The following is a 27628-nucleotide window of genomic DNA, read 5'->3' as shown; positions in this document are numbered from 1 at the left end:
TAGAGCTAAAAAAAATTTTGTCTTTTCTTTAAACCTCAGAAAAATGGAAATAAAGTTTGCTAGTTGGTAGGTAGCAGAAAGACTGCAAACTGTGAGCACAGGGATATTTGGTTACTGCTAAATCTCAAGACTCTAGATTAGTAGGTATACAAACAAACATTTGCTCAATGACTAAATATTTAAACTGAAAACGTCAACTTTAAAACATGTCCTTAACAGTAGGATTTACTTAGCTATGACATGCTTTTCTTTCTATTTTTAACGGTATAACTAAAAAGTCTATGGTCACCTACCATAAAATAGAGGATTTTTATTAAAAGATTCAGAGTAAGAAATAAAAGACTAAATAAGGCCTTGAATAGCTTTATTGAAATCTGTATAAATAAACATGCACATTTCAAATGTAAACGCAAGTGAACTCAAGTGCAGACAAAATTTTAACCTCTGTCATGCAGGAGGTTAGTTTACATTAAAAAAAAAAAAAAAGAAAGAAAAAAAGAAAAGAAAAGAAAAGAAGAGAAAAAAGGAAAAACCCAAAGCAGCTTTAAAAATACCAGGATGAAAAACCAGCTTTAATATCACGGTATAAAGCAAAGCCATGATCAACATACCTCATTTATCCTGGTCAAATGCATTTCTCTTTCACTTTTAAATGCTAACATAAATAAATAATTTACCAAAATGTGCACTCACAGAGTGAACTTTTATTTACAATACACAATTTATAATCTATTGTATTTGATTAGTTCAAGTGAAGAACATTATACTTTTTGCTTTAATAACAGTGGGACACAAAGCAATTTCTCAGGTAGTCGATATGTGAAATGTGCCCCAGCATTTATTTTCTATTAAAGGCAGTATTGTATGCCAACTGACAATACATTCTTTCAACTAGATCAAAGGGAAAAAGCAGCAAATGAAAAATGTTTCAAATGTTCACACATATTTTTGGCATCCTGGATCCTTGAATGTGGTGAACTAAAATAAAATTCAAGGTTTGTATACTTTATATACTGTACAGGTTCTGACTCTGGAACATGCAAATGCCAATTCTCTTGTAACAAGTTACCTTCTGAGAAAAGCTGTAAGGCTATGGTGAATTCCATCAGGAACACACAAAGAAAGTTAACAGACCTACCTGTAAAGCCAATTGTCCATTAGTGATTTAAAGGCCAGTATATGAAAAAAAATTCTCATCTAAGCTTGATGTAATTATTACTATGGATACAGAATACTATTAAGTTTGTCCTTATATTACAATACTTGGGAGAGCTGAAAGTTGCCAAATTACCAAAAAATGGGGTAGAGAAAAACAGACAGCCAAAATTTTAATTTTGGACCAACACCAGATTAAAGATATGCATTTTAAAGCAAGTCAAAAAGAATTTGAATATCTAGGGATAGATCCCAATAGCAGTAAAAAATACTTACATTTAACTGAAAAGTGACTTTCGATGAAGTGTGAAATCTAGAACCTGTTTCCACAGTAGTAATAAGATGAACATAACATTCTGGATTTTTTATGATACTATAAAAGGAAATAACTTTTTCAAGATTATTTCTTGTATCATGATTTGGTTTTATAACAGGCCCACATTGACTACCAGGTAAAGATTTGAAAATTTGGTTTTCCAAGAATACTACTGCAGTATTTATGCCACATGGATACCGCAGCTAAATATCATAGTAGTATATGTGGCAGCTTAATGCACATGAATTAATTATCCAAAAACTAAGTTCAGCCAGTTTTCTTGCAGTATTATTTGAGCAAAATAAATGACCAACATCCACAAATTTAACGTTTGTCATCAATTAACTCACATCCAAAAAATTAAAGAAAACATAATTCATCAAAACAGCAGCAAACTTAAAAGGGATTTATTTGTGATTTCCTATATATATTTAGCTTGTAAATACAAGACTGTAAATGTATTAAGAGACAATTTCTGTTAAAGTTTTCATTGTGTTTCACTTCAAGTACTGCACAAGTTAAAATCTGATAAAGGATTTACATTCAGTTATCTGAAACTCCCCATCTCAGACTTTTGTTTAATGTGGTGGGTAACTTCATCATTTTGATACCACCAGCAGGAAAGTCTCTCTTTTATGGCTTCTAGGACTTTCATTAGTTAGTGTGCATACAGTTTTCGTTTTCTATATCATTGTCATTATCATTGCTATCTTCATCACTTTCTAATGGGATGCCTGTGGCAGCTGAAGCACCTTTAGTTTCTCGGTCAAGAGGAAAAAAGCCAGTTCCACTGAAGGTGTCTTGCCTCTGGTAGAAGAGTACATATGCTGCTTTGGACTGTTAAAACAAACAAAAAAAAGAATGTTAAAATGGTTATGATTCTTAAAGGTAACATTAAATACAGTATGAATTTTTAGCTGGTAACCAATTTTGGTGACAGGACATAAATCAAGAATACCACACATGGTCAAATGGGGGTTACTAAAACTGAGTAACTATAAGATGACTTCTATATATAAAGGAAAAATGGTCACTGGATTTAACATTTTTTATTCTCTTCTAAGTTAGCTGGATAGATAAATAAATCCAACTGTATCACAGATTAACCTAGTTACTCTAAAATGAAATAGAATTCTATGCTTTCTTCCCTCCTGTCTCTAAGAAAAAGGTAAGCTTCTTTCTAATAGTAATAACTTCATTCTGTATTTGCTCTAGATTCTAACTTTTCTTACCATCTTAAGGATATTGCTCCATCAATCATCACTGTGTATCTTTAATGAGTCCTTATCTACTGGACTTTTGGGCATAAAAAATACTTAAGTCTTTTCCCATCATAAATCCCTCTCCATTCTACCTCTTCTTCTAGCTGCCATATACCTCTTCCTCTTCCTCACAGCCAGGCTGGAGACAGAAAATCTAATATTCATCATTCACTCTCACGTACACTCCTCAATTCAATGTGACTGCCGCAACCATTCTAATGAAATGGCTTTCACTAGGCTCAAAAACCTCCTATTAACAAATTAAATGGATGCCTTTTTTAGCTAATCTTTCTGTAGCATTTAATGCTTTATTACTCCTCCTTCCTGCATTAAAGCATTTTTGGCTTCTGTTACACCACTTTTCCTTAGATCTTCCATCTCTACAGTTTCTTCTACTTTTCTGTGGGCTCTTTAAATGCTGACCTTCAAAAAAAATCATGTTCTGTCCTCAGCCTACTGCTCTTTCTCAATCTGTATCTTCCCATAGGTGACTCATTCGAAACTATGGTTTTAACTGCTACCTAAGACAGACAATTCAGATTTATAACTGAAGCCAGATCTCACCCTTGAGTTAACTCACCCTAGTTCTATTAGTTCCATTTCCAAATGGAAATTTCCACATAGCTATTATACATGTATCTCAAACTTCACAGCAAATTTTCTTCCTACGTTTACTACCTTAGTGAATGTTGACGAGTCATCTTCATCTTCTCCCTCTCTACATCTTTATATCTAATCTTAATCAAGTTCTATTATTTCTATCCATTAAGTAGCTCACAAATCCATTCTCCCTTTGTCTATATACTTACTACCACTACTTTAAATTTAGAAGCTCTTGTTGCTTAACTTACATGACAGCCTCCTTTCCTCTGGAGACAATAATGACCTTTCTGCTTCTTTACTCAGTGCCCTCCAACATGTCTTCTAAAGTGTTTGTAAGACATGTTAAGATGCAAATTTAATAATGTTCTTCTATTACTTAACAACCATCCAATACTTCTTACAAACTTTAAGAAAAGGTCTAGGGCTTCCCCAGTGGTGCAGTGGTTGAGAGTCCGCCTGCCGATGCAGGGGACACGGGTTCGTGTCCCGGTCCGGGAAGATCCCACATGCCGCGGAGCGGCTGGGCCCGTGAGCCATGGCCGCTGAGCCTGTGCGTCCGGAGCCTGTGCTCCACAACGGGAGAGGCCACAACAGTGAGAGGCCCGCGTACCGCAAAAAAAAAAAAAAAAAAAAAGGTCTAAACAACGAAAAATGTCATCTTTCTTGATCTGAGTGCTAGGTTTAGCCCCAGCCTAATTTCTGCTCCATATCCCCAACAAGAGTCTTTCCTTTCAGTAACACCAAATTATTTGCTGTTCCCCTAAATGCTATATTCTGTCATGCCTCCTTGCTTTTGTAGGTACTGTTCTTTTTGCCTAGAATACCTTTGCATCTTTTGTCTCATTTACCACTATTTGTATCTGTAACTCAGGTCAAACACCACTTTCTCTATGCAAACTTCCCTGCACTGGCCCTGTCTCCTTAAACCCCAAATCAGTTGAGACAGATGCCTCCAACCTATACAGCCAAGATACTTAATATTAATTATCATATACAATTGTCAATTCATTTCTCATCACCTTTACATTGTAAGCCTCTTGAAATCACAGATAGCTGTCTTTTAACCTTGTTTAGAATAAAGCGCTATATATAGAAGGTACTCAAGTACCTGTTGACTAAATGAAGAATTGTCATTGTTAAAATGTAAGGTAACATCAAATTCACTTACTGTATATAAACAAGATATATTATTTATTTGAAAGCAAGATTAGGGCAGTGTTGTCAAATAGACTTTGAAGGACAATGTAGGCAACTTCAGGATGTTTTGTGTTGGTAGATTAAAAAGGAGAACAGAATTGAAAAGTGAGGGATATGATATGAAATTAGAAGTCTAAATATAAACTGAAAATGTAGTTAACTTAGGCATATACACATTTTAAAAAATATTAAAATATTAAGAGTTCAAAAGTCTTTGTTCTTTGTTACAGCTGTAGGGAGATAAGCAACGGTACATAATTTAATATATAAATATATATAAATTATATACACATATATAGATAAAAATATGAAACATCTACAGAGAAACAATTCAAAATAATTTCGTATCTGTTCATCCAATGACCAATTAAAACTATGCCAGTAATTGGGCTCAGAAATTTATTAATTTATTAAATTGAACAATTTTAGTTGAAGACCTTTAAAGCATTATAAACTAAAAAAGTAAAAAACTAGTCTCTGCCCTCAAGGAATATATAATTTGAATCATGAAATAAAGTAAAGCAGTCAGTGCTCCCCCAACATCACCAGAAAACCTCTGTATAGGAAATATCATCACATAAGCAAATACCTTAATTCTCATACTTTATAATACTGTCATCAATAAGTAAAATATACAGAAAGGCAAAATTTATAGAATAATAAATTCTTATCAAGCAATTCTTAGTTTTCTTCTTAGAACATACCAGTCGTCTGTTCATCAATCCATATCTGATAATAAAAATGTGCTCTGATGGGAAACAAAACAAATGCCAATATTTTGGCTCCAGCTGTGGCTGATAAACTGATGCACGTGTGACTAGATGTTAACTTCCTAATTTTTCTACTATTCAGAAAACATCAAAGTAACAAATACACAGCATTAATTTTTTTAAAATCTGTAATTTGTTTTATATAACTATATCATTTTGAGTTTGAATATGTAATTGTCAGAAAGGATAAGACTTTAAAAATCTGAGGTATGGTAAGGCCCTTAAAGATTTGTTTTTTTTTCTACTTTAGCATTCTGACTTTAAGCAGTCAACGTCTAGAATGTCTGAGCCTATTTTTCAGGGGAAAATGTAATATTTTCATTAGAACTCTCCAGTTTTCATGTTGAAAACCAGAAAAATTTTCATGTTTCAACTTATGCTTCTGTTAGTGGGCAAATTTAGTAGACAGATTTCCACTTAGAGGACAATTTTACATTTCTTTAAAGCAGAGCAAGTCTCTCACCTATTAGAATTGCTAGAATATAGACTATAGTGTTCCATGGGCCCCTTTTAAAACAGTAGATTCCTTGATTTTCAGGAATAAAAGACACACTTACCACAATCTGGTCTTCAGATGCAGTTGAGACACTACTGTCATCAAAGTAGTACCATTTTCCATCATCTTTATTTTTTGCGAAAGCAGTATCTAATGAAAAAATATAATCGCTTCTGTGACTTAAATGAGCTGTGGTTTCCTGGGAGGGAACCCTCAAAACTTTAAAACCATCTAATATAGGGAATACCTATTAAAATTACATGATAATCATCTATATAAGACCTGTCTATCATGTATTTAACTGATTCCAATGATTAAAGGTTTTTAGAATAATTTCCTACAAACTAGAAGCCTACGATACTTTCATATAAGTTGAAATATGTGACTTTTTTCATCCCAGGGACAAACAGGACAGATTTATTATTTTTTAATTCACAGAATAACAATACTAATGACAATAACTTGTGATTAACATTTATGTAGTGCTTCTGGTGTATCAGGCACAGTGCTATGCACTTTACATGTATTATCTCAAAAGAAGGTACTATGATTACTATTCTTCTGATTTTAGAGATGGGGAAAGGGAGGCATCAAGAGAAGTTTAATTTGTCCAACAGTATAGCGGTTAGGTAGCAGAGTCAGGATTTAAACTCAGGCCTGTTTCTGATTCCAAAGTTTGAATTTTCAACCAAAATTTAAATTTTCTATGACTAATATTTTTCCAACAATATTATCTCATTGATTTGTAGAGGTTTTTACACCAGAATCTTTTCCAGTCTTTAACAAAAGTACAGAGCAAAGGAAAGGTAAAAAACGATCAATTGATCTGCACAAATTTTAAAGATCTACTTTATCTTTAAGTTAAAAAAAAAAATGCCCACTGCTCCCATCCATACTTTGTATAAACTATCCAGTAACTGAGGAAACAAAGTTGCAAAATGTACTCAAAACAATTATTTGCTGTCATAGTTTCTAAAAAGTGACTTTATAGGCTTTGTCTTCTAAATAGTTCTACCCCTCTTAAACAAAATTATTGTTCTTTTGGGTGGAGCCCAATATGGATTATAAATTTGTCAATCTGAAATCAAGACCACCACACTCCCAAATTTAAAGAAACATATTTTCAGACCAATAAGTCTGAAGATAAAAAGATAAGATTTAACAATAATACAGATTTATAAGAGACAAATCTAACAAAAAGGCACACAGAGTTTGCAAACGAAATCATCGTATCAAAAGAAAGCTAAATTAATATTTGTAATTCTGAGAAAAAGACAAAACGAAAAATGAATATCAAATTTTGGTAAAAGGAACAATAGAGAAAGAAGAGCTACCCATTTTAAACATAAATGCAACTAATAATGCAAAAGAATTAATAAAACTGTTAGAAGAAACAGATAAATCAACACTTCAGTAGGAGTCCTGACAAATTCCTCTCAGAAAAAGAATGAACATCAAAAATAACCAGAGATAGTAATGATTTGCATACAACTGATCAGATTAACTGTAACGGAAATATAGAACTCTATGCTTAAATGGGGAATATGTATGCTTTTCAAGTACACAAACATTTAAGGAACAGACCATATATTAAGCCCCATGGAAGCCCTAATAAACTCCTAGGATTAATATAATATAGATAATGCCCCTAAATGCTATGAAATAAAATTAAAATTAAGAAACAAAGGACAGCTTTATAAAACCATATATTTGAAAAAGCATATGATGAGATAATCTTGGGATAATCAGAAAATTATAAAGGAAACTAAAGACATATATAGAATTGAAAGACAATGAATACTACATTTCAATATTTATGGAATAGTGATAAAGGAATATTTAAAGGGAAATCTACAGCTTTATTTATAGCCTTCAATAGAGGGGAACAAAAGGAAAACAAAAAGTTAATAAGCATTCAACACAAGAAGCTGGAAAAAGAGAAACAGAGCAAACCCAAATTAACAAGAAGAAAAATATATCAAAGGGAAGAGAAGAAATCAATGAGATAGAATACATACATGTATAACAATAAGAAAAATGTAATAAAATAGAAAGCTAATTCTTTGACAAGACAGAAAAGAACAAAAAAGGGACAAAAATACAGCACAAGGGCTTCCCTGGTGGCACAGTGGTTGAGAGTCTGCCTGCCGATGCAGGGGACACAGGTTCGTGCCCCGGTCCGGGAAGATCCCACATGCCGTGGAGCGGCTGGGCCCGTGACCCATGGCCGCTGAGCCTGTGCGTCCGGAGCCTGTGCTCCGCAACGGGAGAGGCCACAATAGTGAAAGGCCCGCGTAACGCAAAAAAAAAAAAAAAAAAAAAAAAAAAAAAAAAAAAATACAGCACAAGAGTATTACAAACAACTACTCTCAAATATATTGGAAAACATATATTTTTAGAAAAATGGAGAATGCCAAAATGTACACATTTTGGAAAAAGAAAACTGAATATACTTCAGTAAGCATGACATAAATAGAAAAATTTATGACTGTAAAGCCCAGATAGTTTTACAGGTGAATTCTACTAGACTTTCATGAATAGTTAATTCCTATATTATACTAGCTGCCCCAGGAAATAGAAAAAGTGTAAAGTATCCCAGCCTGTTTCATTAGGCTAGACTGTTATCTTGATTCCAAAGTAAGAACAATATAAAAAAATTGCAGTATCATTTCATTTATGAATTAAATTTTAACAATCCTAAATAAAATCAGCTAACCAAATCCAACTGGGTATACTAAAAAATACTTCAAGACTAGGATTTATCCCAGAATGCAATGCTGGTTCAACAGAAAAACCTATCAATTGGAGAGCACAGACTGGTATAACCGTCCTGGAGAGCCATCTCACAGTACTTTACTCTATAACCCAGCAATCTTACATCTGGGTATGTAGCTCAATGAAATTCTCACGTAGGAGACCATAATGATGTTTATTGCTCTTGTGGTGGTAGAAAGTTAAAGGTAATTTGGATGTCCACCATGAAGCGAATAGAGAAATAAAATATGGTAGATATATAAATCATGAGTGGTTAGAAGCAATGAATTAAATTGACACAAAGTAATATGGAGAAGTCTTAAGTGTCAAGAGAGAAAAGTAAGATCCACAGCAGAATAACAATCATGTAAATTAACAATGATGCACGATTCAGGAGAGCTCATACATCAAACAAGTTAGAAACGGAAGGGGAAGGAGAATGGGGAAGGACAGGAGCTCTGAATGGACCAGTGTTTTCCTGTGCTTTGAACTATGGAGTATGATTAACTCAATCCTCTACTCTTGATGTTAAAAAAAAAAAAGGTTCAAAAGCTGATTCATTCATTAATCAATATCTATTGAATGACTACTATATGTAAGACACATCTCACATTTTCCCTTTAAGAAGTAATAAATACCTTAAGGAAAAAAGTCTGGAGTTATCAAACACCATGATTTTAGTGAAACGGTAAACTATCAACTTACAGTGTCCTCCTCCCATCCCTCCATAGTGGTTGGAAACAGCAATCAAATTATAGCGGCAAGGACCTGCATTTGGGTTAATTAGGAATTCCGACATATCCAAATCACTGTTTAAAAAAGAGATCAAGTTAGTTTTATGTTTTTCCCTAAATGTAATGAATTCTACTCTCCTTTGTCAGTGTTGTTTGACTCTCATTTAAGTGTATTCCCATCTATCTAGCTCACTAAAGAAATTACTAAGAGCCAAATAACTTTATAAAACAAATTATATAAATACCCTTGAGATTTGAATGTTTTGGCAAAAATTTTCTTAGGGATTGAGAATTTAAAAATTCTCCAATGATTGTTGTTATTCAGATTAATGTTTTCATGCTAATACATTTCTCTCTTAGTATATGAGGAAATACAGACATCACCATTTACCATTTGGGTTCTTTTATTTTTTAAAGTCATTTTCAGAAATGATTTATTTAAGGAAGAATAAAGGGACAGTGAAAAACAACTTTTTTTAGAAATTTTATCATAATTTAAATATAAGTATATATTTAAATATAACCCCAATATCTATTCTATATTTTTCAGGTTTTGATGACCTCTGTAACCTAAACGGGTAACATTCTCTGCAATACAACCCACTGTTTATATAATCTAGCATGCATGAAACTGGAATATGACCATTTTATAGCTTATCATTATTTCTGGTTATTCTTCTTGTATTTACATAATTAAAAAGCAATTATGATTCTAAATTTCAAGTACAGCTCTAAAAGGTCCTAGCTTATCATTACTTTTGTTTCATCTTGTACTCACATTTTCAAAATGCTGAATTCTTGAAAACTTTGATGGCTCATAATTTTGTTTTGTTAAAGAGAAAATTAGCATTTTTTGTTCTATAATTGCAAAACGTTTTCAATTTTAAATTTATAAACACCAATTAGAATAAGCAATCCAAAGAATGTTTTCAATATTACATCACCTATTTCCTTCTAATCACCTCTGCATGCACACACACCTGCCTTCAGTATTTGTTTACTTACTAACTGTATTAAGTAAATTTGGTGCACAAATATCATGAAATATGAAAGAATACTACCAATTTTTTTTTAGCGAAATGGGAGAGTAGCATGTTCTTGTCACAAGATAGCGTGTGATAAAGTCCTGGACTCCATGAATGAAGATACACTATTCCCTTTTTGTCCTTCTGAATTCTCAATTATGTTTAGTGAAAGCTTAAAAGAAAAACAAAAAAGGCTACCAAGATGCTGTCTCCAGACTTCTTTACACATTTTTACAAATAGGATGTCATACTCTGGATGCTGCAATAAGAATACTGAAGGATGACAATAGGGATGACTTACTACACTACTGCATCATCCTCCTTCTAAGCAATTCCATTATTCTGTTTTCACATTAGTCTTTTTAAAAAAGCATTTAGAAATAATTGAGGATTAATGATGAAATAAGTCCTGGGAAAAAGAAAATCACTAAGATCCCATGAAGTATCTTAGATTTATAAACAGGGCCAGTGAACTCATAAGATAATGTAACATAGAAAGAGTCTTACTCTGTTTTTTTAAAAAATATATTTTCTCTTTGATCTTTGAAAGATCTCTTAAGAAGGAATAAAAATTGTTACCGATCCACACAAATTGTCAGAAGTACCCAAAAATACACTCAAAAACTGAGATTGGACGCTAAAAAAACAAATGAGCAAATATAACAAAACAGAAACAGACTCACAGATACAGAGAACAAACTGGTGGTTGCCAGAGGGAAGAAGGTGGGGGGATGGGTGAAAAAGGTGAAGGAGATTAAGAGGTACAAACTACCAGTTATAAAATAAGTCAAAGAGACTTAGTATATAGCACAGAAAATATAGTCAGTAGTATTATAATAATTTTGTATGCTGTGTAAGGTATAAAAACATCAAATCACTATGCTGTACACATGAAACCAATATAATATTTAAAGTCAACTATATGTAAAAGTAAATAGACAAAAAAAAAAAACCCCCTAAAATTTGTGTGCAAAGTTACCTAATGTCTAAAAAAAAGCTAGAGGTGCCCAATGTTTATGAAGCACAATCAGAACTTACTTGATAGGAAAATCAACTAAGGTATCCAACTTGTCTCTCATGTATCGACTGTAAGAAAATCGCTTGAGATGTACCACAAGTACTGGAGGCAGGGACCATAAATCTAATTTCTTTGTGGCTTGCTGATGTTCTTTACAATTTGGACAATACCTAAAAATAAAGAGAAATATTTAAAGCTTGTTAGAGATAATGTTAGAGGTAATATTAGGTAATGCCTAATATATAACAGATAGGAACTTCTATTTTTATCATCAATAGATTTTCCAAATAGATTTAACTATTAAAAATGAATATGTAAATAAGTATTCAAAGAAATAATGAGGGCTAGATTATTTACATTACAGTATGCTAAAAAGACATGGATGTATTATAAAACTGTGCTGAGATACAGGCATTAGAAAAATCTCAAAACTTCTGGACTCTAATGGAATTAGTAATACCACAAAACATATTGTGATTTTCCTAAAAAAGCTTCTCTTGAAATAGCTGCACAGCTAAAAGTTCTTGGGAAAATGTAACTAAAATTAATTATTCACAGTAAAATGGCTATTATGGAAAATATAGTAACAAAATTAAAGCTTAACATTATAATAATACTTTTAAAGACATTTTCATCCCTCTTAATACATTAGCAGATAAAGAAATGCTTATTGTTAAAAATATCAAAGGGAATTTAATTATCACTTTTTCAATTTGATGTACCACATACCTCAGTATAAATCCTTAAAAAATAATTAGAAACAATTATTTAATATTGTCTCTTACCAGGGATCTTCAGCACCCAGCTTTTCTTTTGTTGTAAAAAGCTCAATGCAATCTTTTAATTTCACAAAGGGTTTTTTAGGAGGTTTGTATTCCACACTTTCATGTTTTTCAAAATCCTAAAGAGAAGTATTTCTTGAGTTAAGAAAACAAATGAAACAAAACTCATTTTAGTGATACCATATTACTATGAATAGTAATGAAAAACTCCTAAATGTTCTCAAAAAAATCAAAGCATATTTCAGCTGAGATTTACACTACACTTCTAATAATTCCTGTATACACACCTATATGGACAACCAGGAAGTTTAAACAGAAAGCAGTTTCAAAACCAACAAGCCTTTTCTCTTTTAGCACATAACCAATTTTTTACTGCAAAATAAACAGCTGGTAGAAGCAAAAGAGTGTAACAAAACAGTGTGATCAACAGGGAAAGATAAAGAAGGAATGATTGATGACTTACCTCAGCAGCATTTTCATCAAAATATCTTTTTTTCAAATCAGGATCCCAATCCAAAGCAAGAAAAGATCTTTCTAAGGTGGAAAACATATTTTTTCTTTAAGATTTAATATGCCTTAATGTTAAAAACGAATATATTTTAATGTTAAGATATATACCAGAATAAACAAATAGCAGTCTCTTCTACTTGCACTAGGTGATCAGGGTAAATAGCTGTTTCCAAGCCATTAAGATACTTCAGAGCTAAAAAAAACTTAAGCATAAGTCCAACCTTCATTTAATAAACACTGACATGTGTTTTAGTATACTTAGAAATGAAGGCTTTTCATTTAAAAATGTAGATAGATACATAAATGTTATTTTTCATGATAGTGTTGAATTTCATGGTTTCACCTAAAAAAAGTAACACGCGCTCAAGTTTAGTGTTTAAGCCATTTTCCACAAATACTTACCATCTAGCCTAAGCTGCCTATCATCAAATCTTATATGCCTGGTATCATCTTTGATGTAGTTGATATCAGTATTGCCTAAGTTGTTGAACTGGAATGTAAACAATCGTTTTTTGTGTCCCATGAGTTGACCTTTGCAAGTTTCCTCAGTACATAATCCATTTTCAGAATCATTGTCTCCTCCAACTGAATCTTCAGACTGACTGTTTTCATTCTCAGAGGGAAGTTCTTGATCCTGGCTGGATTCATCATCTGGCTCATCTGTTTCCATTTCACCTAAAATTAGATATTAGAAATCTTTAAATAAACCCAATGTTACACTTGAAACTTATTAATACTAACACTATTTTTCCCAGGCTTGCAAATATTGTTTAGTTCCTTAATCCCCATCCTCTTAATTTTTCTCTGCAGCAATAACCCAAGTGAAAAGTTTTTACAATTTAATAGGGAAGTCTTACTTGGTGAGCCTTCTTCATGTATGCCATTTGGGCCATTCCCATTAATATTTTGGTCCTTACAGCAGTGTAGGGATCCTTCGGTTTCTTCGGAGTCAGTAGATATTTTGACATATCGGCTTAAATAAAATCAGAAATCAAACAAGTTCAGTCCTATAAAGGCAAAAACTTAAAAAAAAGTTTTTCATTCTTTTAATAAAACAAAATCTCTAAATACAATTAACAGTGGTCATTAGTGGATTCAATGATAAATTCAAACTCAAGATATGATACTGTAATCATTTGTGTTTGGCTGTCTTTATAAAAATAAGTTAATTTGTTACTTCTAGGGTTTTAACATCTTTCTTTTATATGTTAAAAGTTTGTGGCAAATAATTTCTTGACATAAAATTATTTTATAAAGATCCTCATTTAGATGATATATATATATTATTGCTAAGACCACTTATAGTTTATAATGTCATCTTTATGTATGGTTTATGGGACTACAATATTAAAATAGGTATGCAAGAAAGAAAACTAAATATGTTAGCTATAAAGGATAAAAGAAAGGGAGCAAATGGCATTCTTGATTACGTTATAATTCAAATCAAGGTTTTAGGAAAACAAAAAGGTGTTGCCTTGCAAAAGGATCAACCATGAAAGTTTATCCTTTTAAATAAAAATATTTATTAGTATGAGTTCTTGTTATCAGTATGAGCACGGTGTATAAAGAAATGAAGCACATGACATTTGTTATGATTTCAGAATGCAAACATGATAAATTCCTATTTTCTTCCAACTGTAAACTTTTGGTGTAAAACAACTAAAAGAATTTATGCTTCCTGGGTTTAAAATTACCTCAGTAATGTGGTTTACATGATCAAGAAACTGGATTAGACTATAATGTGATTTCTTACGTTGCTACCCATCTAAACAAAGCTGAAATAATACAGACAACTAATTATATTCTGATAGTACCTTGCATGTTTACCTTTATTAGCTATTTAGTATTTTATTTTGTTAATGTAGACTTGTTTGGCACTTACCACATTCTCACAAGCAGAAGATTATAGAGTTTATCTTCAGTGTTGTTTCGTGGTACAGCCATAAGAAAAGGCTGACCAAAAAGTGAGGAACCAGTATGGTGGGTGTAACTTGAGTGTCTAAATTTTTCTCTCAGGCAAACAGGAATAATCACATGCTCTGTATCTTCTGTTCTATTGATGTTAATCTCAAACCTACAAGGATAAAATTGACTATAAACTCTGAAAATTTTATGATATTTCTTTTCAATTTTTTCTCAAGTAATATTTGCACAATAGATTTCATACTTACACATAAATATCATCCCGTTCCATAATACTACTAAGGTTTTCATCCATTGCAAATATTCTGTGAAATCTATGATTGTATATATCAGTAACTATCATCTAAAAGGAAATAAATTTCTATTAAGCTGGTTTTACAACAGTGAAAAACTAAATTCCAACTTACATACTTTAAACCCAGAAACATCCTACCTTATCTGCAGGTACTCCTGACAAAGCAGACAACGCTGTACAAAGATCAAGTATGTTTCCAATTTTGGGGACAACCACTTTGTACTAAAAAACAAAAAAAAATAATACATTTATTACTTTGGAAAATATTCACTAGGTGAGATGGACCTTTTGGTTGCTTCCTCACATTCACGGTGGCATCTGGCTCACTGTGTCTTGTCTCCAATCTTGGCATCATCCTGGGTGACAAAGTCCACATGGATGGTTTATCTTATTGTTCCCTGACTCCTCAATTCAAAGACCTACACTTGCTTCAACTGTAGTTCACTTCTTGGACCTTGCCATCTCCTGCACCACTTCTGACATCTTAGACTCTTAACTGTTTAATCACTATTTACTTTTCCTGGAAACTCATTCTTTCCTATTCTTGGCTTGCACTGAGATATCTAGTCCTTCTAATTCTCAATTTTCTCCTAGTTTATCAGCTCCCTACTATGTCCATGCCCTTCCACCCCCATGATTCATCCCTTTAACCACTCATTGCAAAAACTTTAATTACTTTGTTATTCAGTTTTATTCCTGCTATACTTTCTCAGAGTTGTTCAGATTGCTGGAGTAAACTGCTCAACTTCAGAGACTGGTGTACTACAGACTCACAGTGCTCAATCTCAGCTGATCCTTCAACACCAGCCAGAAATTCTTCTGTGTAGCCTTTATTCGCTTATTCTCTTATTTTTCTCAATAACTATTTAAAATCTTCACCATTTCTTAGGCTTTTAATTTTACCACTTCTCCCCTCACTATCAGCAGAATACCTATTTCACTGAGAAAAATATAGGCTACTGGATAGGAAAATCTCCAACTTACTGTTCCCCTTACAAACTTGAGTCTAAAAGGTCCTTTTCTCTGTCTCTTTTGACACAAGGAAAGAGAATCAGGTGTTACTCTTCCCCATTCAAGGCTAACACTGGCATCTATCCTTTTCTGCCTCCTCTAGAACAGGGGTCCCCAACCCCCGGGCCGCAGACCAGTACTGTTCCGCAGCCTGTTAGGAACCAGGCTGCACAGCAGGAGGTGAGCGAGCGAAGCTTCCTCTGCCGCTCCCCATCGCTCCCCATCACTCCCCATCGCTCACATTACTGCCTGAGCCATCCCCCACCCCATCCCACCCTTGCCTCCGTTCCGTGGAAAACCTGTCTTCCATGAAACCAGTCCCTGGTGCTAAAAAGGCTGGGGACCGCTGCTCTAGAACATAAGCCCAGCAATTATCCTTTATTTCATTTTATCTTGACTTATAAAAGCACTGAACTGTATACAAGTCTCAAAAAACAAAACAGTCTCTCACTGTTTTCTAATAATTTTCCACTAATTATCTCCCTTTCTCCTCTGCTTTATAAATAACCTTGTAAAGTAATGTCTACACTGACTATCGTAACTTCTTTATCTCTCATTCACTTATTTATCCACTCCTGGCTTTTGCCTTCACCTCTTTATTTAACCTGTTACCAAGGCTGTCAATACTATCATTTAACCAAATCTTTACCAGTCCTTACTTCATTGAACTCTCTGCAGCATTACTGCTGACCACTGCCTCCTTCAAAATTTTCCTCTCCCTCTGACACTACACTTCTTATTCTTTAATGTCCTGGTCACACCTTCTTTTGAGTAAAGAACTATCCTCTAGCATTATCCTTCAGAGTTTTATCCTCAGCCTTCTTGATTCTACATGCTTTCCTTAGACTAGGTGACAATATATCCCAGTTTGCTTTGGCGAGTCCTAGCTTAGCCTGATGTCCTGGTATAATTATTAATATGGCCCTTTTTTTTTTAAAACAGTTCTGATTTAGATGATCATTTGGGTGATCTCATCCTTCTAAGACATTCACTACCATCTTCATAGAGCTCACCACCCAATTTATATCTCAAGCACAGACCTCTCTCCTCTAGTCTACATACATAAAGTCAAGGCTTATTGATATCTCTCCTAAATTTTCCTCATGAATCTCAACTTGTCCAATACTAAACACAGATTTAGGTCATGTTAGGCCAACATATCCAATACTAAAATAGGTTTCTTCTTAAACCTTTCTTCCTGTAACTCCCATTAAAACAAATAGTACCATTCTCTCTCAGTTTTCCAATTCAATAAACTTGAATACTCTTAATACATTTTCAACTCCTATATTCAACTGGTTCTTCTATCTGACTGCCATCCTGACACTTAGCTTAAGAGTTCAAGCCCTTGTCCTCTGTCATCTCCTCACTGCAAAAACCTCCTACCTGCTCTTAGTACATCTGATCTAAGCCCGTCCAATCCAATCTCTGCACTAGCCAGAATGTTCTTTCTGAAATACAAATCTGACCACACAATCTTTATATACTTAATACACTTTAATGGCTCCTTTAGTCTTTTAGGATGAAGTCCAAACTTCCTATGAAAGGCATCAACGTTCTTTGTGATCTAGCTTCTGCTTACCATATTATCTGCTTGTAGTTTCCAGAAGTGGGCCACATTCTCTTTTGCCTTCAGCCCTTTGTACGTGTCACTCTCTTGTTCTATATAATACTTTATTCCCAACTTTCATGTGATTAATTTTAAAACCTAATCACCCTTCAGGATTCAGCAAAGGCATCATCACCACTTTGGGTAGGTTATTCCTTCTGTATATCCCTACAGCACCCTGTCAGAGCACTTTTCACACTGTATGAAAAGCTTCTTGAGAACAATGACTAGGAACACCCTTGTACTTCCAGCATCTTGCACAGTATGTGAGTCCAATACATAACACATGTTCAACACAATTACAAATAAACTTCCATGACTCAAATCACCTTCAGTGATGGGAAAACTCATCAAGTGGGCTAACCTAGCTAATTCCCTTTTCCTCTAGAGCTGGTTAAAGCACAGTGTTAATGAGGTGATCATTTTGTATTTGAGTTGTTACTGTCTCCAAGAGGAAAAAAAAATCACAATTCCTCTGTGCTGATCACGGCTCTAACCTCCACAAATTTATGTTTCTGGTCACCAAGTGAGAAAAGAGGTAAATTAGTGAAATTCACATTGCTGGAAAAATAATTTATAACCCAAATTACAGAAGACCATTCAACACATACTTTCCAGGTTAATCTGTAATTTGATTTCAATTTGCTTCTACATAATAGATGTTATATTATTGGCATGGGAAAGTACTATCTTTAACAAATGAGTATAGAGAAATAGAGTACATTTATTTTATGTTGCAATAAATTTTTACTCATTTTTTATACTCCTCTCTTATTCCATTATACTCACTGGCATATATTTGTAAAGTTACAAACTAGAGAAGTTAAGGATGTAGTTTAGTATTGCTATACCTTCTCTCCATTGAAAAGAATGTTAAAAATCCTATACTTCTAAACAAGTGAATAAGTGAGTATCTAAAGGATGTGATTTTAGACATGTGAACATATATGCCCCTGGTCAAAAATAAAAGCAGGTATTTATTAACCTTGCTCATGGATAAGGGCAAGTGCCATGTCTCTCTTGTTCTCTAAAATATTCTCAGCACTGCTGGATGAAATACTGACATGAAGATACCAGGTTCAATGAGTTCATGAAGCAAATAGATAAATAGCAAAAGAAATGGGTGAAATTTACATAACTGAGTACATGACTAGTCTCTACCAACTTTAATTATTTTGGATGAAAGTACTATATTTTTATGAATACTTCATATTCTGTGCCCTGTTGACAGTAAACCCAAACACTTCCACTAAATGAATGGCACGATGACAATTTTGTTCAAAGCATACTTTTCATAAAGATTTCATGAACACTGCTATGGACTGAATTCTGTCATCTCAAAATTCCTATGTGAAGCCGTGACAACCAATGTGATGGTATTTGGAGATGGAACCTTTGAGAGATTTAGATAAGATCATGAAGGTGGGGGCCTCATGATGTGATTAGCATCCTTGTAAGAAGAGACACCAGAAAGCTTGTGCTCCCAGTCTCTCTCCCTGCCCTGTGAGGACACAGCAGAGGAGGCGGCCATCTGTAAGTGAGGAAGAGTCTGCACTAGAAACCACCAGGCTGGCTCTCTTGTCTTAGACTTCTAGCCTCCAGAACTGTGGGGAAATAAATTTCTGTTGCTTAAGTCCTTCAGTCTATGGTATTTTGTTATGACAGCCCGAGCAGACTAATATGACTAACAGGCTCTAACAAACTGCACTTCTGGCTGGAACCCTAAACTAAGATCTTTAGTAAAGAATCTTCTAAAGTTGGAACTATGTCTGTTTTGTTTACCAGAGCTTTACAGTCAGTAGGTGCCCATTTGAATGAATAAAATTTTTGAACACTTCTAAGTCATGAGGGTTGGGAATACAAAGATATACAAAGTCCTTTTCTTCAAAGAATTCATGGTCTGGGGACAAAAGTTAAAGTAAACCAAAGGTCATAATAAAATTTGGTAAGTGCTATAATAGAAATTAGGGGAACAGGAGGAAGAAAAGGAACGAAATACTTTTATTAGGGAGGGTCAAGCATCAGAAAACGATTAACTGATTAATAAAGGGAGAAAATATAGTGTTTTGCTCCATAAAATATAAAATAATCCAATTATAACACTAGGCAATGGAATCAGGCAGACAACTGATATTAAGGTCTAGCACAGGGCTCTTGCATAGACTAAGTGTTATTTGATAACCTAAACTGTTAAAAGATTAGAACATTATTGAAACAAGTATTTTTAGCCTAACTAAATTTCCACTTCTTTTCCAGGTTCTTAAGATGCCTAAAAATTACAGGTATTTGAATATACCATTATCGAAACCATTTCCTCTAAGATCAGGAACAAGGCAAGGTTGCCCACTCTTGCCACTATTATTCAACATAGTTTGGAAGTTTTAGCCACAGCAAACAAACAAAGACAAAGAAATAAAAGGAATCCAAATTGGAAAAGAAGAAGTAAAACTGTCACTATTTGAAGATGACATGAGACTATACATAGAGTCCTAAAGATGCTACCAGAAAACTACTAGAGCTAATCAATGAATTTGGTAAAGTAGCAGGATACAAAATTAATGCACAGAAATCTCTTGCATTCCTATACACTAATAATGAAAAATCTGAAAGAGAAATTAAGGAAACACTCCCATTTATCACTGCAACAAAAAGAATAAAATACCTAGGAATAAACCTGTCTAAGGAGGCAAAAGACCTATATGCAAAGACTATAAGACACTGATGAAAAGAAATTAAAGATGATACAAACAGATGGAGAGATATACCATGTTCTTGGATGGGAAGAATCAACATGGTGAAAATGACTCTACTATCTAAAGCAATCTACAGATTCAGTGCAATCCCTAACAAACTACCAAGGGCATTTTTCACAAACTAGAACCAAAAATTTCACAATTTGTATGGAAACACAAAAGACCCTGAATAGCCAAAAGCAATCTTGAGAAAGAAAAACGGAGCTGGAGGAATCAGGCTCCCTGACTTCAGACTATATTATTAAGCTACAGTAATCAAGACAGTATGGTTCTGGCACAAAAACAGCAATACAGATCAATGGAACAGGATAGAAAGCCCAGAGATAAACCCACCCACATATGGTCACCTTATCTTTGATAAAGGAGGCAAGAGTATACAATGGAGAAAAGACAGCCTCTTCAATAAGTGGTGCTGGGAAAACTGGACAGTTACATGTAAAAGAATGAAGTTAGAACACTCCCTACTACCATACCCAAAAATAAACTCAAAATGGATTAAAGACCTAAATATAAGCTCAGACACTATAAAACTCTTGGAGGAAAACACAGGCAGAACACTCTATGACATAAATCACAGCAAGATCCTTTTGACCCTCCTCCTAGAGAAATGGAAATAAAAACAAAAATAAACAAATGGGACCTAATGAAACTTTAAAGCTTTTGCATAGCAAAGGAAATCATAAACAAGACAAAAAGACAATCCTCAGAACGGGAGAAAATATTTGCAAATGAAGCAACTGACAAAGGATTAATCTCCAAAATATACAAGCAGCTCAGGCAGCTCAATACAAAAAAACAAACAACCCAATCCAAAAATGGACAGAAGATCTAAATAGACATTTCTCCAAAGAAGATATACAGATTGCCAACAAACATATGAAAGGATGCTCAACATCACTAATCATTAGAGAAATGCAAATCAAAACTACAATGAGGTATCACCTCACACCAGTCAGAATGGCCATCATCAAAAAATCTACAAACAATAAATGCCTCAGAGGGTGTGGAGAAAAGGGAACTCTCTTGCACTCTTGGTGGGAATGTAAATTGATATAGCCACTATGGAGGTTCCTTAAAAAACTAAAAATAGAACTACAGTACAACCCAGCAATCCCACTACTGGGCATATACCCTGAGAAAACCATAATTCATAAAGAGTCATGTACCACAATATTCACTGCAGCACTATTTACAATAGCCAGGACATGGAATCAACCTAAGTGTCCATCGACAGGTGAATGGATAAAGAAGATGTGGTACATATATACAATGGAATATTACTCAGCCATAAAAAGAAATGAAATTGAGTTATTTGTAGTGAGGTGGATGGTCCTAGAGTCTGTCATACAGAGCGAAGTAAGTCAGAAAGAGAAAAACAAATTCTGTATGCTAACACATATATATGGAATCAAAAAAAAAAAAAAAGGCAGGGGCAGGACAGGAATAAAGATGCAGATGTACAGAATGGACCTGAGGACACAGGGAGGGCAAAGGATAAGCTGGGATGAAGTGAGAGAGTAGCACTGACATATATACACTACCAAATGTAAAATAGACAGCTAGTGGGAAGCAGCTGCATCGCACAGGGAGATCAGCTTCGTGCTTTGTGACCACCTAGAGGGGTGGGATAGGCAGGGTGGGAATGAGATGCAAGACGGAGGGGATATGGGGATATATGTATACATATAACTGATTCACTTTTTTATACAGCAGAAACTAACACAACATTGTGAAGCAATTATACTCCAATAAAGATGTTAAAAAAATAAATATACCATTATCTTATCATTATATGAATCAAAATGTATAGCAAGTATTAGTTTCTCTTCCAACAGCCAGTAGGAAAAATATTACAATGAACATTAAAGAAAGTTCAAGTTGGAAAACTGGGAAATTACTATGTTATTAATCTTTGTAAGCTAATATTCATACCAATATTGTAAAATCAAACCACCTCTCATTTTTCTTTGATAAGAAAAAGTCTTTGAGAATTTTGTTTTTACATGACAAATAATGGTACTTTACACATCCCTCACCCTTTCAAGGTTCTGAAAAGTTGTACTAATTAGTGTATAAAAATCTCTTATGCAAAACAGCTTATTATCGAATTGTACTTGAGGCATAAGGACTCAACACTAATCTTTTATAAAAATAACAAATGCAAAGAAATTAATCACTTCCTACCTGCATAGGTTTCGTAAGTGGATCCATTCTAACTAAATAAACTTCCAAGGTACGTTCCTTTTTCATGGGCAATGGAAGTGTCAAGTAACAAAAAGGATCAAATGTTACTGAAATCTTAGCACATTCAGGACAAACTAAAGTTGATTTAAAAAGGCCATGAAATATATCTACTATGATAGAATCATTTCTTTTTAAATGGTTTTCCCAGGCTTCTTCAGCAACTACCTGTAAGGAAAACAGACACATATTACAAAGAGATACCACATTATTATAACAATGGTGACAACAATATGGTTAAATTTACCTTATCTGGTCTTCCATCAGCATCTTTTAACTGTATATATGGTTTTTTCCTAATTCTATTCAAATCCTCATGTAGTCCATCTAATAGGAAAGCTAATAGTTCTTGACAGTCTTGTTGCTGGTATCCAGAGAACTGAGGTGCAAAACGTCCTACCTGTGTCTGTAAGAGAAGCAAAACTATAAAATCAGTTCTAGGGACAAGATTGATTTAAAAAATATATAGTCAATTTTCATTATTCACAGATTCCACATTTGTGAATTCACCTACTTCCTAAAATTTATGTGTAACACTCAAATCAACTTGTGGCACTTTTGCAGTCATATGCAGATATGATAATTACATATGGATAAATACATGTAAAGAATTACATATCTAAAAATATTTTAATAATGATAACTAATCTGTAAAATAGAAAAGAAATGCTGACCTAAGGAGAGAACATTGAGAAAATATGGTATAGTTTTGTACGAAGGATTGGGAAACACTAAACACTTAAAATTCAGTAACATTTCTGGGTCACTTGAAAAAGTACAATGCAAAAAAAAAAAAAGTACAATGCTCTCATTTAATTTCTGTGTGTAAAGAGAGGATAAATCTCATAGAGATAAAAAGAATATTCATGTTCATATATAATTTTCCTAGTCTTTGCAGTGCTAAGTATTTTTTTGATGAGACTGAAAAGAAATGCAAAAGAAAAAAGTCAGATATCAAGGACCTATTTACACATAATTGAGAACATCTTGTAAAATGAAACTAATTGGAATCACGGATAAGGGTTGAGAAATGACTTGTCTGAACTAGTTTGTCCTAAGTTTGGAAAGTTAAGGAAGATAAATGCAGGACTTCTTTTGATTTGTCTTTTATTTTTTAAGAACTAGTACATAGTTAATAAAATGTGGCCCAGTCCATGTTCTATATGAACATCATTTAAGTTGTATAAAAAACGGTTGAGGGCTTCCCTGGTGGCGCAGTGGTTGAGAGTCCGCCTGCCGATGCAGGGGACACGGGTTCGTGCCCCGGTTCGGGAAGATCCCACATGCCGCGGAGCGGCTGGGCCCGTGAGCCATGGCCACTGAGCCTGCGCGTCCGGAGCCTGTGCTCCGCAACGAGAGAGGACACAACAGTGAGAGGCCCGCGTGCCACAAAAAAAAAAAAAAAAAAAAAAAAAAACGGTTGAAAACTGCTTATTTTCTTCAAACGTTTAAAATTTCTCATAAATCTCACCCATATAATTAATTAGGAAAACTTCAACAATATAAAGCTAAATTTCAGTTCAATTCTTATTTGAATGACAAACTAAATTACTTGAGATTTTGATCCTAAGAATTAACTACCTCACAAATAAGAAAAAACACAGAAGTTTAAGAATTATATTGAAAATATATTTAATTAATATTTAGTGCTCACTTTGCAGGCCAGTTTCATTTCAATAATTTTTCAAACCAATAATGACTCGCAAAATAGAGTTCTTAGAGTTTAATGACATGCCCAAATTTAGTCTTTACATTTGTATAAAATATTTATATAGGTTTCTTAGAGATGTGCTGTATTCTAAAACAATCTGCAAATGCTCACTGCTGTCTGTAGTCATTTTGAACCATACCAGTGTTTCTCAAACTTTATTTCATTATTTCCTTTACCAACCTCCAGAACTCTTTTTGGACAGCTTAAATTAATCATCTCTTATGTGCCCCACCCTGAAAATTTAATACCATATATGCTGTGTATGTATTTATGTGCTGAGTCCCTTTGGAGGGCCACAAACCATTGTAATAGCTATGATTTTTTACCCCTTTCCCAAAGATTTTTGTCCTCTTGCATGTGATATAGGCCTTGTTGAAAATGTATTTACCATACTAACCTTAAAGGCTCTTGGTGTGACGTAGCTAAATTTTCCAGACCACATTTGCTTGATCAATTCAGCATAAGATTTAGCTATTTCACCTCTCATTCCTAAGGGATTGTCAAAATTCAGTTCTTCTTGATACTTATCATTCAGGAAATATTCAGTAAGTGGAGGTGTATTGCTCAAACACTGCAAAGAATAAAATATATTTTCAAGTAAAAGAAACCACACGTTAAACATGTTAAAATGTAGAGAGAAATAAAGTGATAATATACAGCAAAAAATTTACATGATGGCCTCTTGCACTAATAAGTAACTGATCAAATAAGCACTCAAATGATGTACTCAACTATTCATTTCCCAAATTTCAAGTCAATTACTTATAGTAAATGAAAACGCTAATATTTGTTGCTGTAAAATCTGCATTAATTTTAACCACAGCAAACTACTGGTTAACTGGGAGAGAAGCTCAGAATTTTCTTTCCTTCTTTTACTTGACTGGTAGAAATTATGGATTGTCTAATCGTCCCAGGCATCTGCAAATTAGCCTGAGTAGGTAAAAACTGAGACAGAGGGCAAGCAAGAAATGAACTTTAAAGAGGTATTTACTGCTTCCATTGTCAGTTCCTTATCATGAAAGTGCAGCCTTCTAAACTTTCCTTTTGGATCAACCATTTTTAGAAGGGAGAGGACAGATCAGCTGAACCTCAGAAAACAAACTTTTATGTGAACTCTGGCTGTGTTCTTACTTCTTCTAGCTCTTCTTTAATAACACAACAATCCAACTTTCCTTTATGGCAAGATTAAAATTATGAATAAATTAATTCTCCAGCTCTGTTCCATTTTGAATTAAATAATTTAGGATTTAAAATAAAATAGACGGCAGAGGTAGTTTTTCCACAATATTTTATCTCAAGATGAAATAATTTTTTAAGTTGATAATACCATAAAATGTGACTTCATTTTGAACCGAATATTACTTTATCAAGTAGATGTCTAGAGCCATTAATTAGAACATGTAATGACTGACACAGACATACGGTCATATAGGTTAACTTTTTTTTGGCTGCAGGAAGATATTTGTCTTGGAGTAAAGTGACAAAGTGCCTTAAGTGAAGCTAGTTGCTTGCACATAGAGTAGTAGAAACCTGTTCTTATGATAGTTCAGACTTATATTAATGGAAATAAAAGTTTTTCAAAGCTTGCTTACCACTCATATGGAATAAGTTAAATAGTTTTGGTAACTATGAAAGGTTCAGCCTGCTGAGTTCATGCTGATAACTTGGATGCTATAAACTATGACTATATGTCATATACTGTTTGGCTAAAACTCCAAAATTAAGCATATTCAATCCTTAAAAATAGATTACGGCGTTATATTTTGTGGTTTCAATTATAAATCAATTTATGTGTACTCATGTAACTATGATATCTATTTTGGAATTTTCTAATAAAAATAATACTGTCCAAACTGGTAGTCTGGCCCCTACCTCAAGGTAAAAGGGAGAACCCTTTATAATATCATGGAACTTGTTATTGTATTATTCTTAGGCAATAAAAATATTATCAACAGTTAAAAAATGTTTGAGGTGGGCTATACAGCCTGTAAAGTTATTTACATGTCTTTTTCAACAGTAAAATATTTTATGTGAACAAGAGGTAAGCTACAGTGTAGGAAGTAATTAGGGAAGGGACTTTTTTTCTACCTTTCCTCTTAATTCCTTTTATATCTCAAACTTTCATAATCTTACAGGCCTTCTGAGTTTCATTTTCTCTTTTCTTTTTGTAATATATGTCATTTTAATTATAAACCCAGCACTGGAGGTAGGGCCAGGCAACCTAGAATACACCATGACTACATAGGGCATAAATGCCATCACTTAGCAGTATCATCTCATTTAGTACAAAAAGGACCAACACTAAATAGTCGATGAGGCAAACTGGAGGTCAGACAGCATTTACAACAATTATTAATTAGTTTTCAAATCCTTATATTTGATCAGCTCAGGGTTATACTAAGAATATAATATTCTACTACTGCGTGTAACAATTATATAAAGAACCTAATGCTTTACCGTTTAAACACTTCAAAAAACCAAGTTGTGCAAACATGAATAATTCTTGAGCTTTGTTTTTACCTAATTATTCATGTTTATCCTTATCTTGCAAAGAGCTTCCAACTATAATTGAAAATCTTTTTAGCTTTCCATAGCATCCAGAGTGATCTTTCTAAAATTTGTCACTAAAATTTATGACTTAATTATGTCACTTCCTTGCTACAAATCCTTTAATAGCAATTTCAGATTAAAATTTCAAATCTTTAGAAGGGTCTGTCTTTTGCCCATCTATTTAGCCTCATCCCTTGTCAATAAAATACCTTTAAAAAAACAAAAAACAAAAAAACTTCCATCCCAGCCTTATTTGATTACTTGTGGTTCTTTGACCTCCATGCATTCTCTCACTTTTTAAGTTCTCATTACTCTACCTATATGAAATATACCTTCTTTGCCTTACTAACTTCTACTAAACCATTCAGGTATCCTGTCTGGGAAGGATTCCCAGGTTCCCTTATAGCGTTTCCTCCTGTATGTTTTCTTACTGCTTAGTGCTTACTTTTATTACAGCATTTATTTTATAATATAGTGTAACTTTAATTTTTAGGTTGTCTGTCTTGCCAAATAGACTGAGACTTCCACGAGAGCAGGAATCATGATATCCTTTAAATTCATGTCTCTAGCACTGAGCACAATGTCCCTTGGCATTTAGCATGTATACAATAAATGCATGCTTAGTTAAAATGTTTTTTGCCTATATTTACTAATGTATTTATCCTCCATTTCTTCTTCTTCTTTTTTTTAACTCTTTTCTTTCAATGTTTGGCACAGAGTACTCAAATTTTGTTGAATGATATATCACAAAGTAAGGCAAAAATATTTTTGCTTGTAATGAATAATTTCAAAAGTTTCTTCAAGCACTTCTACCTGAATACTAAATCCAAAAAGACAGCACCTATTAAAAACTCCCTGGTCCCCTTTTGTTTGACTTTCATTTAATCTACCATCTGCTTTGTAGTGGGCCTCT

The 27628-nt window shown here is 33.7% G+C and overlaps 1 protein-coding gene across 3 annotated transcripts in view; it reads right to left on the bottom strand.

Moving 5' to 3' along the window:
- Nucleotides 1-341: 341 nt before the first annotated feature.
- Nucleotides 342-27628, bottom strand: part of USP15 (ubiquitin specific peptidase 15) — a 128308-nt gene continuing 101021 nt past the window's right edge. For all 3 annotated transcript variants that reach the window (XM_060025138.1, XM_060025139.1, XM_060025140.2), the window contains 14 exons: nt 24563-24736; nt 22702-22860; nt 22398-22622; nt 14979-15062; nt 14794-14888; nt 14505-14696; nt 13480-13595; nt 13025-13297; nt 12576-12646; nt 12116-12231; nt 11351-11500; nt 9259-9362; nt 5861-5949; nt 342-2308 (listed from right to left, as the gene is read on the bottom strand). In XM_060025138.1, coding sequence (XP_059881121.1) covers nt 2126-2308; nt 5861-5949; nt 9259-9362; nt 11351-11500; nt 12116-12231; nt 12576-12646; nt 13025-13297; nt 13480-13595; nt 14505-14696; nt 14794-14888; nt 14979-15062; nt 22398-22622; nt 22702-22860; nt 24563-24736 — 2031 coding nt within the window. In that variant the 3' untranslated portion in view covers nt 342-2125. The remainder of the gene's footprint in view (nt 2309-5860; nt 5950-9258; nt 9363-11350; nt 11501-12115; nt 12232-12575; nt 12647-13024; nt 13298-13479; nt 13596-14504; nt 14697-14793; nt 14889-14978; nt 15063-22397; nt 22623-22701; nt 22861-24562; nt 24737-27628) is intronic.

This window comes from Delphinus delphis, chromosome 11 (assembly GCF_949987515.2).
Source record: "Delphinus delphis chromosome 11, mDelDel1.2, whole genome shotgun sequence".
NCBI classification, from domain to species: domain Eukaryota; kingdom Metazoa; phylum Chordata; class Mammalia; order Artiodactyla; family Delphinidae; genus Delphinus; species Delphinus delphis.
Note: the sequence above shows the minus strand (reverse complement) of the source record. Positions and strands in the feature narration are given on the sequence as shown.